Source organism: Takifugu rubripes, chromosome 16 (assembly GCF_901000725.2).
Source record: "Takifugu rubripes chromosome 16, fTakRub1.2, whole genome shotgun sequence".
Taxonomy (NCBI): domain Eukaryota; kingdom Metazoa; phylum Chordata; class Actinopteri; order Tetraodontiformes; family Tetraodontidae; genus Takifugu; species Takifugu rubripes.
The window spans coordinates 3,079,762-3,092,454 of record NC_042300.1 but is presented as its reverse complement, the minus strand read 5'-3'; the positions used below and the strand labels follow the sequence as shown (position 1 = coordinate 3,092,454).

Below are 12,693 nucleotides of genomic sequence, written 5' to 3'. Positions count from 1 at the left end.
GCCTCTTAAAATCCCATCCTGCTGTTTCAGAAATGTTGCTCGTGTCTGTCAGGCCGATAACAGGCAGCAGTTCCTCTACACCAGGTTCCATCCGGTGTTCCTTCTGTGCTGATGCATGGTTCTCCTCTGACAGCTGCTTATGTTGTTAAAATAGGCCAGTGTGGGAACATCAGACGGTCGGTTTGTCAGGCATGAGTAATGGAAATCTGCACGGCCCGTTAAGAGAGCAAATCCATCTGTGGGACACTGTCTCAGGCCCATTTGTGTAAATCCACTCAGACACATCCTGCCTCCTGTCGGGGATTCACACACACGACTGTACAGTCGGCAGGCTTCATGAGCAGTGAACACAAGCTTTCATCTGTCGGGACACTGAACTTCAGGTCCAAACATGTGACATCAGGATGTGTGGGACAGGCTTCCTCGTCCCCTGACTGGTCAGTTCGGTCCTGGCATTGGTACAAAGACCTTAGATGCTCAGTGTTTCAGAGACCGTCTGCACCAGCGCCTCTGACCTCTTCCGTCTCTCGCTTCTCTCTTTAATCCAGAATATTCCAGAGGGGAGAAGAAGGAGAGTAAATGCCCCACGCCAGGGTGCGACGGCACGGGCCACGTGACGGGGTTGTACCCGCACCACCGCAGCCTGTCCGGGTGTCCCCACAAAGACCGTGTCCCGCCTGAGAGTAGGTCCTCCGCTGGCTTCAGCACTGAAAACACTTTCAGATAAATAAAGTGCCTCTGACAAGTCATCTCAGCCTCAGTCAGGGCTCTGCTTGGTTGTGCAATCCTTCTGTGAGGCACATGGCAGACATTAGAACTGAGTTCAAGCTCAGCTGAGAGAGTAAAGGACCTGGAGCTGGTGGGCAGAGTTGGCCAAAGACCAAGATGCCAGCCATTTATTCCATTCAACTTATTTCCAACGAGTTACGCCCTCTTTGTGTGTTTCCGCCTATTAAAACACTTTAATACTCCAGACAGCTGCTTATAGTTCTGTACGGGAAAATCATCTTTTAGACCCAAACTTTGTTACTGAATGAGCTACCAAAGTTGTATCCTGTAAAATACTTATATAAAATACCGTGTTTTTATCATCATATATAGGGTTAGGGTTAAGGTCTCAAAAGGTCCAAAACAATTCTGGGCTTTTACTCTTCAACAGATTTGTGATTCAAAGTGGATTTAAATAACTGAGAAAGCTCAGAGTGATTCCAGGCAGGTTAAAGCGTGATTTCAGATGACTTGTTGGATGGTTGGTGCATCAGGTGAAGGACAGAGCATGTGAGCTGTCCCACACCTCCATCCTGCATGACTCTTTATGTTGTGGTTTTGATGGATTTAACCTCAGACTGATGGTTTCTGGCCTTCAGATTAGCTCTGGAAAACTTTATTTTCTGGATCTGAAGTGAGCAGGAAACAGTGCACGTGTGCTTTTTAAAGCACGTCGCTGTTGTTGTTCCGCTTGGTACCATCGAGTTCTCCTGTTTGGGATCTCCTTCACTTTTTTTCTTATTCCATCAAATCTCACTGACTCTCCCATATGTGTGTGTGAGTGCGTGTGTGCGTGTCTGTGTGTGTGTTGCTGAAAGTCATTGCCAATAAGCTGTGTGGGATCATCAACAAACATTTGAATCCACGTTAATCACCTGTTGGTCTCGTGGGTGATTATGTCACCTGAGATTAAATCTAATTTTGGTCACCATGGTGACGCCATCTGAGTGTTGCATCTGTGAGTGGAAACAAAAAGATGGAAAACTGAGTCGAATACGGATGAAGACAGACTCAGACATTTGCTGTTGGTTACAGGATGCAAAATGTTGCCAACAGGAAACATCAAAGATCTTCATGCTTCCATGATGTAAAATGATTAAAGAGTGAGGAACATTCGAGATGCCTAAAAACATCTGAGAGGATTTACTGATGAACTATTGCTGCTCCCTCATACCTACTGTAGTTCTTCATCACCCTTCGTCCCTCTTTCATCTGCAGACTCAGCAGAGTTTATGCCGCATGACAAGCTCCTTCCACTTTGATCTTCTCTGGGGTCAAAGACCAATTAGGGCTGTGATTCCTCTGCAGGACAACAGATTTGTAGAACATTGTAGACATTTTGACATCATTTAGGTTGTTTGGAGCAGCGTACACATGTTACACAACACCCAAGCATCAGTAGGCTAGTGTCTCCATCTTCAAGGCCAGTAGAAGCAACTCTTTGTGTGTGTATGGTGGCCGACGTCTCCATGGTGTGGTGGCCTGTTGTCATGGCAGTCACGCAGCTGCAGCATGTGCATGTCTAACCGCCACAGCAGAACGCACTAACTCTCCTGTCTGTCCTAATACGCACTGTCTTTCTTACCTTTTCCTGTCTGTCAAAGTTGTGGCCATGTATGAGAATGTTTTAAAGTGTCCCACTCCCGGCTGCTCTGGACGGGGACACGTCAATAGCAACAGGAACTCACACCGCAGGTGAGTGAGCTTCCTAAGCCAGCCCTAAACTCCTGATAACCCCGCTGACATGTGCGTGTGTAGCATCGCCACGCTGAGTCCACGTCCCCGTTGGTGCAACCAAGGGCCTGATCACAGTAATAACACATTAATTACCCTGTTGGTCATGAGCGCTCCAGGAACGAGGTTATGACCGTGTTCTTTACTACTGTTGTCAGATTGACCAGTCCTCTGAATTTAAAGCTACAACAGTTCCCCCATTTGGACAGATTTTGTCCTAAGCTGACCTGGCCCAAAGTCCTCGATGTCGGTCATGTTTCCACCCTGTTACACACTTACACACCTCAGTCCAGTTGTGTTCTTTGAGCTGGAGGTGTTTGCTCGCTAGCTCTCTCTCTCTTTCACACACGTGTGCGCACGCACGCATACATGTCTTTAAATTATGTAATGTGATGGGGTTTCACACTGAATTTTTTTCACACACACACACACGCACACACACATACACAGGAATGTACGCACGCACGCGCACACACATACACAGGAATGCACGTATGCACGCACACACACACGCACATACACACAAACGCACACACACACACACACAGAAGAAAAAAATCACAGATTTCCAGATCTATTTACACATCTGACTGGAACACACGCAGACTGCAGCACACGCGTGCTGGCAGACCGAAGAGCACACACACAAGCAGTCAAACACACACACACCCACATACACACACGCTCAGACGTGGCTGCAGGGTGTGTTATGTAGCACAGCTCCACTGGGAGAAGAAACAAAGCACCAGCTAGCATGCTTAGCTTCTGTTAGCTACCAGCTCACACGGCTTTCATGTCTGGCAGTCGCTATGGAAACACCTCTTTGCAGCAGCTGCTGCAGCTATTGTCCTAATCGGTCACACACTTATCCTTTAAAACGTGTGTTGGTATTAACAGATTTACACTGTGTGTGTGTGTGTTTGTGAGTGTGTGAGAGAGAGAGAGTGCGCGTGTGAGTGTGTGTGTGTGTGTGTGCAAGATCTAAAGATGTCCACTGTCTGTCCTCCCTCTCAGTCTGTCCGGTTGTCCCATCGCTGCTGCTGAGAAGATGGCGAAGGTCCACGAGAAGAGTCATTCAGTGGAGTTGGGCAGTAAGAGCAGTCAGACGTCTGACCGGGTTCTCAGGTACCAGACTCGCAGCTGCAGAATCACAGGTTCTGAAGCTTCTCTTCATCTCCACTGCCTGAGGCTGTTGCAGCAGATTGAGGCAGTAAAATAGTTAAAATGTCCTCAGAACTTCATCAGGAGAACGTTGGATATATTTGCTGAATTTAGAACTTTCCACTAAAACCCAATCACAAATCAAAGTAGTACCCCAACATTTGGGGTCAGTTCCTCATAACTGGAGCATTAAAACCACAGAGCTCTATGTTCTCCATACATCCATACAACCGCACATGTTTACATCCATACACCTATACATCCATGAGCAGCCAGCCCAGATCAAAGGTCACTGATGCTCCATTTCCTGTGTGGCTCTTGAGGCCGATGTGCTTCGTCAAGCAGCTGGAGATTCCCCAGAACGGTTACAAGAACAACATTCCCACCAGCACGCCGCGCTCCAACCTGGCCAAGGAACTGGAAAAGTACTCTAAGACCAGCTTTGACTACAGCGGCTACGACAGCCAACACGGCGGCTATGGGAAACGGGGGCCGACAGCCAGATCGGGCCCTGGCAGAGACCCCTCCCCGAAGGGCTACGATGGTACGTAACCTGGCGTCAGCCTCTTGTCTGCTGCCGCTGTCTTTCTGTCTTCCTGGTGTCACAGCAGGATGCAGAAATAGAAGCTACAGTCATCCGAGTGGCGGAGAAACAGGAAGACACAACGTCAACATTTTTAGATAAATATGAAAAATTAAAACCTGTTTTTATGTGGAAGGAAATAAAAACGAGCCACTGTGGGAGCAGGTCTGCTCAGAGGCTTCGTTCTAGGGAGAACATTTTGTACTTGACGAAATCTTGACAGCACCAACACACGCGCGCCCGTACTCGCGCGCACACACAGCTCTGGGTGTATTCTCCTTTGTTGAAGCGTGCTGGTGTTTTCTGCCTCCCCACATGGCTCAGGCAAACGTGGCAGCAGAGTTATGGAAATGCTGAGGAAAGAGCGTCCCTCCTCTGAGATGGAGGGATGGAGGAGGTGCAGGAGAGAGAGAAATAATGGAGGCGAGCCCTGTTTTTTTGGCTGGAAGCCATTAGTGAGACGTGAGGCAGGAGGGAGGTTTTCAGAGTAGGTGCCTGCTCCCTCCATCACGACTCCCTTCCCTCCCTCCCTCCCTCCCTCCCTCCATCACGACTCCCCTCCCTCCCTCCAGCTCCAGCCTGAGTCCCGATTCTCCGTTGCACCAGCAGATTCCTCTCTGTTCTTCTGAGATTTTCCCAGTGATCACAGTGTGGATCAGACTGCGGGTCAGAACATGGTCGGGCTGTTCTATGTCCACACCTGGAGGTGCTGCAGATGAGCCACAGGAAAGGAAACACCTCTACAAAATAAACCAAAAAAAACACCAATTGCAGCACTGAAAACGGCAGAAATGAAGCAAAATTGAATTAATTGAATCAAATAATCAGACAAAAATCGGATTGAAAATTATAGCTTGTATTAAATCCAGCATTGACCAGCAGCAAATGCTGCAGGAGAGTGTTGAGCTGAAGACACCTCCGAACTGATCTCCATCCTCAGAGAATCCACCATAGATCAGACTAAAACCTGGGCTCCTCCTGCCTCCCCACAGCTAAGCGCTACTGCAAGACATCGAGCCCCGCCAGCAGCACCACCAGCAGCTACGCTCCCAGCAGCAGCAGCTTGAGCTGTGGAGGAGGAGGTGGCAGCGCAGGAGGAGGTGGAGGGAGCAGCGCCAGCAGCACCTGCAGTAAGAGCAGCTTCGACTACACCCACGACATGGAGGCGGCCCACATGGCGGCCACGGCCATCCTCAACCTGTCCACGCGCTGCAGGGAGCTGCCGCACGCTCTGGGGGGGAAACCCCAGGACCTGCTGACTCAGGTACGCTGGCCGACGTTCTGTGACCTTCTGACCTTGAGCTTCCTCATAGTCTGCTGTCCTCTAAGAATGGGAGTTTGATGTTCTGAGAGGTTAAAAATGTGTGTTTGTTCTCTGTGTTTGGTGATTCTGACTGTTCCCACCTCATCAGAAGAGTCTGAGTCTGACTTTTCCCTCATCAAAACACCAATCTTTCTTGTCCCGAAGAACTGATCAGCTTCGTCTCTGCTCCACCAGAGTCCCGTGGGCGACCTGGACGACAGCGGACCTGTGGAGGTGGCCGGTCAGCCCGGTGGTCCAGAGGGCAGTGGGACAGTGCTGACCCCCCTGCAGCCCATGTCGCCCCAGCGACAGGCCCTGCTGAGCAGCCGCTGCTACCAGCTGAGCGAGGCCGACTGCTGGGACCTGCCTGTGGACTACACCAAGATCAAACGTCTGGGAGAGGAGCCGGACCACAAAGAGGTAATGGGGAGGGAGGTGCAGCACATGGGTCAGAGGGTTCCTCCTGAGGCCACAGCCGGGGGAACTGCTGGTCTGGTTTTAGGGAGCTAATGGACTAGGTACAGCCACATTCTCAACATCTGGCCATGTTGACATGTTAACCGACACACAGTCCAGGTGGCGGCTTCAGACGTCAGTGATGATGGATCAGCTGATTGTGAGCTGAAGCTTCCTCCTGGAATCAACTGGTTCTGGATCTTTTCTCCACCAGGACAGAGAAAGCAGTTTACTGATAATGCCATAGATGGATGCGGCTGGGTCTGGTGGAACTGCAGCTGGATCCAGGGCATCCGCAGACCTTGTTGTGGCCGGTTTGTCCTCTTGTGTCTTTGTAAGGCTCCCAGCGGGGCTGCAGTTTCTGGAACTGGTTGATTTCACGGTTCCTGATTGAGACCAGAAGGTCAGCAATGATCAAAACTTTGCAATGCTGGACATTAAATCCAACTTAGCGTAGCGTCAGTTCAGGTCCGACTGAAGCCACAGATTTGTGCAGCCCGTCCCTGGAGGCCCCGGCAAGGCCCATCTGAAGCAGGGCAGATTCTGGAGGGGGCTCGGTGCCGTTTCCTGCTCTGTTGCAGAACAGAAGCTGTGGAGATGTTTGCGAGGGCGGACTTTTGCTACCAGTACGCATAATTTTTGCATCACTTTGCATATGGAAGAGGGGATCTGTTGAGTTTGGAACAATCCCACATGAGTGTTCACCTTCAGTAACGCAGGGAGGAAACAACACCTGCCAGCCTGGAGATGACATTTGAAATGAAGAAGAGATTGAGGGAGGAAGAGGGGAGTTCAACACGGATCCGAAACAGTCTTTTTACAGTTAATGTTGAACAACCTTACAACAACAACAACCAGAAACAGGAAGGAAAATTTGGAAAATGTTAAATTCACGCTGATGTCCGGATCTGCAAAGAAATCAGATCTGTGCGCAGATGCGTGGATGGTGTCGTGATCGGAACACACGCTGTGACCTCCTGTCACACGGTGACCAGGTCAGTGTAGGTTACCATGGTGATCTGGTCACCTTTGAGAGAATGGTGCTCAGATCCTGTAACCTGAGGAGAACTTCATCAGGTAGACGTTGGAGTTAAACGATCGTAACGCCTCATCACATAAAAACATGTTCAGAGCAGGTAAAACAGGAGACCACGACAAAGTCAAATAAAGATCTTTAAGATGGTGAGCGGGAGTTCGAATTTCGCATTTTAACAGTTCTTTTTAAAAACTTGCTGCTGTTGACTCCAGCGAGCTCGATGCGCCCTCCTGTGGACAGATGTGGCACTGCTGCCGTGACAGCATAGGACCTTTAAAATGCTGAATGTCACCCCTCTAATACATAAGTTAAACAGGATAGATCATCTTTAAAGCCTCTCGCTGATCGGAGATCTCGCTGAACAGCTCATGCAGCAAATTGCTACATTTGCCTCATTGGATTTAGAGCAGTGGAGTGAAGGTTTTTAATCAGTGGAGTAATTGCATTTTGTTAATGAAGCGCAGCCCTGCAGAAGGTGACCAGAGATGGGAGGAAATGGCTGATGGGAATTTATTTTTTCCCACAAAGAGTCTGGAGCGGTGTCTGCTCCTGACTGAGGAGGTGTGATGTAGTGACTGCAGAGCAGAGGAAGGCTGCTGCAGAGGAGCGTGAAGCCCTTCATTGCTGCTCATTTATTTATTCCCTTGAATCTTCTGAGTTCACCTATTCATGCATGTTCTCAGGCATCGCCTGCTCTTCAGTATTGACTGAAACATTGTTCATTGGACGGGTCAGCCTGGTTCCTGGAGGTTCTGATTCCTCCCACAGTCCAAAGACAGTGTTGACTATATGTCGCTCTCTGCCGGGATCCATTTAGCTTGCAAAGCCCTTAGCAAACAAAATTTTAAATGTTTAAACATTTTTGTGGACTGTGGGAACATGAAAAAGCCATTTCTGAGAAGGTTGTGTGGTGAGGACTCTAAAATAACAAACTCCAGCTTATGTTTTCAGTGTTGTGATGATTGTGTTGTGTTGCCCGTACTGACGTATTGTAGTCTGCTTATTTCTCGTCCCTGCACCAGAGCGATGAGCTGGACCCCTTTCACGAGCTGCTGGACGAGCAGCGCTACCCGGCCGAGGTGCCCATGCCCAGCCCCAAACACCACAAGTACTCAGCCTGCAAGGAGAGCAAGAAAGAGCTCATGACGTAAGAGTCAGTCGCACCAGGACACTATTTCCATGATGCTACGCTAAAATAGCTTTGTAGAGTCTGTAGTGTGTGCACAACGCGGTCACAAGAGGAGTTAAGGCTGGCATGACCCGGGTGAAACTGACCTGAGATCAGTGCAGAGGTCAGACAGTGGCCCCCAGGGGGCGCAGGTCTAGCTGTACACAGCCAGGAATTAAACCAAGGTCATTTTGTAATTATTCAGGTGGGGACATGTTTACGATGCAGCAGCTCACTGCGTAATGGAAGCTTCAGGCTAACTGATGCAACCTAAACTAAATGTATGTTTTTAAAGTAGAAAATGCAGCAAAAAAAACAACCTAAAAACCTATACGAGTGTATAAACACCTCCATTGCTGCTGGAGTCAGGATATCAACAATTGCATGTGTGTTTGTGTGTGTGTGTGTCTGTGTGTGTGTGTGTGTGTGCATGCGTGTGTCCGTGTGTGCAGGCTGTCGAGCTGCCAGCTGGCCGACAAAAACATCCGCGGGATGATGACCCCCAACTCACAGGAACTCAAGTGAGTCCGGATCACTGAAGAAGCCCAGAACTCAAACCCTCAACCCTTAGCCATTATTCTTTATTTCACAGGTGTCCCACACCTGGCTGTGACGGCTCTGGACACATCACGGGAAACTACGCTTCTCACAGGAGGTAGGGTATACTGCAACCCCCACACGTGGCGTTCAGGTGGTGAGACCCACGCATGAACTGTCTGTCCTGCAGTCTGTCTGGATGTCCTCGAGCCAAGAAGAGTGGCATCAAGATTCTCCATAAGGAGGACAAAGATGACCAGGAGCCAATCAAGTGAGAACATTTACCCATCCTAAATTTACAAATACCGTAATTTCCGGACTATAAGCTGCTTCTTTTTCCCTACACTTTAAACGCTGCAGCTTATTCTACGGTGCGGCTTATTTATGTTTTTTTCGTGGCGCACTATCACAACTATTGTGAATCAGTCATTTTCACTAACCCTCATCAACATGGAAAATACTAGAAGAAAAGCATATGATGCGACTTTTAAGTTAAAAGTTATCACTCTGGCGGTTGAAGAAGAAAATCGAGCTGCCGCGCGTAATCTTGACATTACGGTAATCAATGGCGAGAAGGTGGAGACGCCAGCCTGAAGAACTGATCCAAAGCAAAAAGACGACAAAAGCTTTTAGACGTAAACATCGCAGGTGGCCCGAGCTTGAAAACCTTCTGGAAGACTGGGTGAACACACAGAGAGCAGGCGGCCGCGGTGTTTCCGCTGTACAAATCAGACGGAAGGCAAAAGCAATCGCCACCGCCATGAAAATAGAAGATTTTAGAGGTGGGCCATCGGGGAGTTTTAGATTGTTCAGTGTTTGAGTAAAAAAGCATAAACAGCGTAATTTGTGTGTAGCTGATACAAACGTATATTTCAGGGTAGCTGCACTACAGACACCTTTAGGGGAAAAAAAGCATTTACTGGTACAATATATTTATGTTGCTAAGAAGATTAAATTAAAAGAAAAGTTAAAAAATCCTGAAGTGATCAAATTTGGATTTAAGGTCTCTGTATAAACATACAAGTGAAAAGAGTGGCTGTTGTTTCTGACCTGTCTGTCACTCGTCAGTGACTCGTCTCTTACGGTAATAAAAACATATACCGGTACTGAATGTTCTTGATCTAATTTTTCATATAACTACGTGGGATACCTGCGGCTTAAAATCCGGTGCGGCTTGTATAAGTACAAAATTGATTTTCTTTCTAAAATTAGATTATGCGGCTTATAATCAGGTGCGCTCTATAGTCCGGAAATTACTGTATTAAATTATTTCTGTTTTCGTGTTGATTAATCCACAGAATAAATAACAAAGTCGGGACACATTTCACATCATACTGTGATAGATCATGGCTGTCGGCAGCCTCTTTTTAATAAAAGTACAATCACAAACACTCACACGTCCTGCTGCACGCAGAGGTGCTGCAATGACACCACGGTGACGGCGTCTCCTCCTTTACATGCGACCTGTGTTCCCACCTTCTGACTGCAGTGATGAATATTTCAGAGAGGAACTGTGCTCAGTCCTCCACTTCACCTCCTGCTCCCAGCAGGACGCGTCCCATAAAGGTTAGCATCGGCGAAGCGTTTGACATTTTCAGTTGTAGCGACGTTGTGAAGAGTTTAGAGTTGAGCTGGTGTCAGCGTGCAGCTGCTGCTGCCTCATCTCCATGCAGACTGCACGAGGGGGGCTGGGGGCTGCTGCTCATGGTCACGCTGCTCATGGAGCTGAATATGCACCGGCTCCATCCTGAAGGGGGCAGGACGCGTCTTACGAATGACGTCAGATGTTTGAATCACGGCCTCTCCTTAGGAGATGATTGTCTGGTGATAAAGGTCAAGTCATTTCCCTGGTTTGTAGCTTTTATTGAGGTCTTTTTCAGTCTTCTGGGGGAACCAGTTGAAGCCTTGTGTGTCCTCTACTGCCTCCGGAGGCAGTGGGTGGTATTACAAAAGAAGGCCACGCTCCAGTAATTAGAGCTGATTGTGATGACATCTCTGTGACCTTCCCTCAGGTGTCCAGTGCCAGGGTGTGATGGGCAGGGTCATGTGACAGGGAAGTACGCCTCCCACCGCAGCGCGTCAGGATGTCCTCTAGCAGCCAAGAGGCAGAAGGACAGCTACGTCAACGGCTCCCAGTATGTTTGGAAATCTGGCAAAACAGATGGGATGAGCTGCCCGACGCCTGGATGTGACGGCTCGGGACACGTCAGCGGCAGTTTCCTCACCCATCGCAGGTGGGCGGGGTTTATGTCACTGACTGCAATTAGCATTGTAGCTTTGTTTTAAGGCCTGCACATGTAAACGCATTTCCACCAGGAATCCCCAGTAACCTTTTGTCACCATGTCTCTGGTGCTAGTCTCTCCGGCTGCCCTCGTGCGACCACCGCCATGAAGAAGGCGCGCATGAGCAGCGTGGACATGCTGACAATCAAGCAGAGGGCGAGCAAAGGTCAGCAGCAAAGCGTCGCCTCGGACCACGAGCACAAACGTGCAGGCGGGAGTAACGTCACTGCTCAATCTTTCAGGCATCGAAAACGATGAAGAAATCAAGCAGCTGGATGAAGAAATCAAAGATCTGAACGAGTCCAACAATCAAGTAGAGTCGGACATGATAAAACTGAGGACGCAGGTAAGACGGGAGTACACGGAGAAGGTCTGGGGGGACAGAAGCACCTGCCGGCTACCCAGCTCAGACGTGTGTGCGCTTGTGACTGATGTTGCTCTGACAGATCACCACCATGGAGAGCAACCTGAAGTCCATCGAGGAGGAGAACAAGGTGATCGAGCAGCAGAACGACTCCCTGCTGCACGAGCTGGCCAACCTCAGTCAGTCGCTCATCAACAGCTTAGCCAACATCCAGCTTCCACACATGGTGAGCCATCCTGACTGCACATTTCCTGCCTGCTGAACTGGGACCGAGGCTTTGACCTCATTCATGTCTTCATTTCTAAGATTGAAGTGTTTCATGTGTGAGACAGTGGAACATCTGCTCATCAGTCTGGAAGTGTGAAGGTGTCTCCAGCCTTCTCTCTAGGTTCTTTTCCTCATCTGCTTCTTTCTGTTCACCACCTCCTTTTTTCCAAGAAGTCCATGCTGTGCTTCTTCTCTGCTTTGCAACGTCACACTCAAGGAAAAACAGCCGTCTTTTTCTTTGTGTTTGAGTGGTTGATGGTGGGTGTCTGACGTCATGTTGTCTCTGAGAAGACTGGGGCTAATTGGATAAGCTCAGTTTGACCTTTGAACCCAACCTTTGGCCTCCAGTCCTTTTATTCTGGTGGGATCTGTTTGATGTCATCCTGACATAAATTCTATGCTTCTCCTTGAAAACCTTGTCATCCTGGTTCAGCCTCTGGAGAAGGTGAAGCTCTGTTCATGCTGCAGGATTTCTCCTAACTTCTGATGGCTTCAGGGCTGAGATGACGATTGGTTAATAAATAAAGTATATTTGCTCCTCGTGCTGCTCCAGCAAGTGAACGGGTGTTTTACAGCTAAAGACTGCGATGATGATGATGATGATGTTGATGATAACAATGATGATGATGATGATTGCAGCCAAGAGCCAGGCGGAAGCTCGTGTAGTTGCTCCAAAATGCTCATTAGTTTTTCTGTCTGCTGTTTCCGAATAAAGATGAAATGTGCGGTAAGTATCTTTGAGCCGAGAGGGTGGTTATCATCGCAACAGTCCAACAGACACGTTTGTGACGGTGGATCTGCAGTTTGAACAGAGCCGCAGTAGATACCAAGCTCACGCCGGGAGTTTAGTGGGCTAATAGACTTCTCTGTACACCCTCTCCTGTAGAGACCGCTGCCACAGAAAGAGGCTCCAGTAAAACATAACTGCTGTTTACAGATGCCTCCCAGAGTAAGAGATCATTTCTCCTTTATCCAATTATCCTGCTCTTCTGCACCTTCATCCTTCCCCTCCTGGAAATCCTTCAGCTGACTG

At 48.8% G+C, this 12,693-nt stretch overlaps 1 protein-coding gene across 9 annotated transcripts in view; it reads left to right on the top strand.

Annotated features, from left to right (window-relative positions):
• The window catches only part of myt1la (myelin transcription factor 1-like, a), a 35,347-nt gene that overhangs the window by 19,964 nt on the left and 2,690 nt on the right, over positions 1–12,693 (top strand). For 4 of the 9 annotated variants that reach the window (XM_029849546.1, XM_029849543.1, XM_029849542.1 and 1 more), the window contains 15 exons: positions 549–683; positions 2,373–2,463; positions 3,517–3,627; positions 3,987–4,207; positions 5,239–5,510; positions 5,745–5,969; positions 8,037–8,188; positions 8,662–8,730; positions 8,802–8,864; positions 8,937–9,017; positions 10,759–10,980; positions 11,104–11,195; positions 11,272–11,375; positions 11,476–11,619; positions 12,547–12,609. In XM_029849546.1, coding sequence (XP_029705406.1) covers positions 549–683; positions 2,373–2,463; positions 3,517–3,627; positions 3,987–4,207; positions 5,239–5,510; positions 5,745–5,969; positions 8,037–8,188; positions 8,662–8,730; positions 8,802–8,864; positions 8,937–9,017; positions 10,759–10,980; positions 11,104–11,195; positions 11,272–11,375; positions 11,476–11,619; positions 12,547–12,609 — 2,045 coding nt within the window. The remainder of the gene's footprint in view (positions 1–548; positions 684–2,372; positions 2,464–3,516; positions 3,628–3,986; positions 4,208–5,238; positions 5,511–5,744; positions 5,970–8,036; positions 8,189–8,661; positions 8,731–8,801; positions 8,865–8,936; positions 9,018–10,758; positions 10,981–11,103; positions 11,196–11,271; positions 11,376–11,475; positions 11,620–12,546; positions 12,610–12,693) is intronic. The other 5 variants (XM_029849551.1, XM_029849544.1, XM_029849549.1 and 2 more) reach the window with 3 other exon arrangements.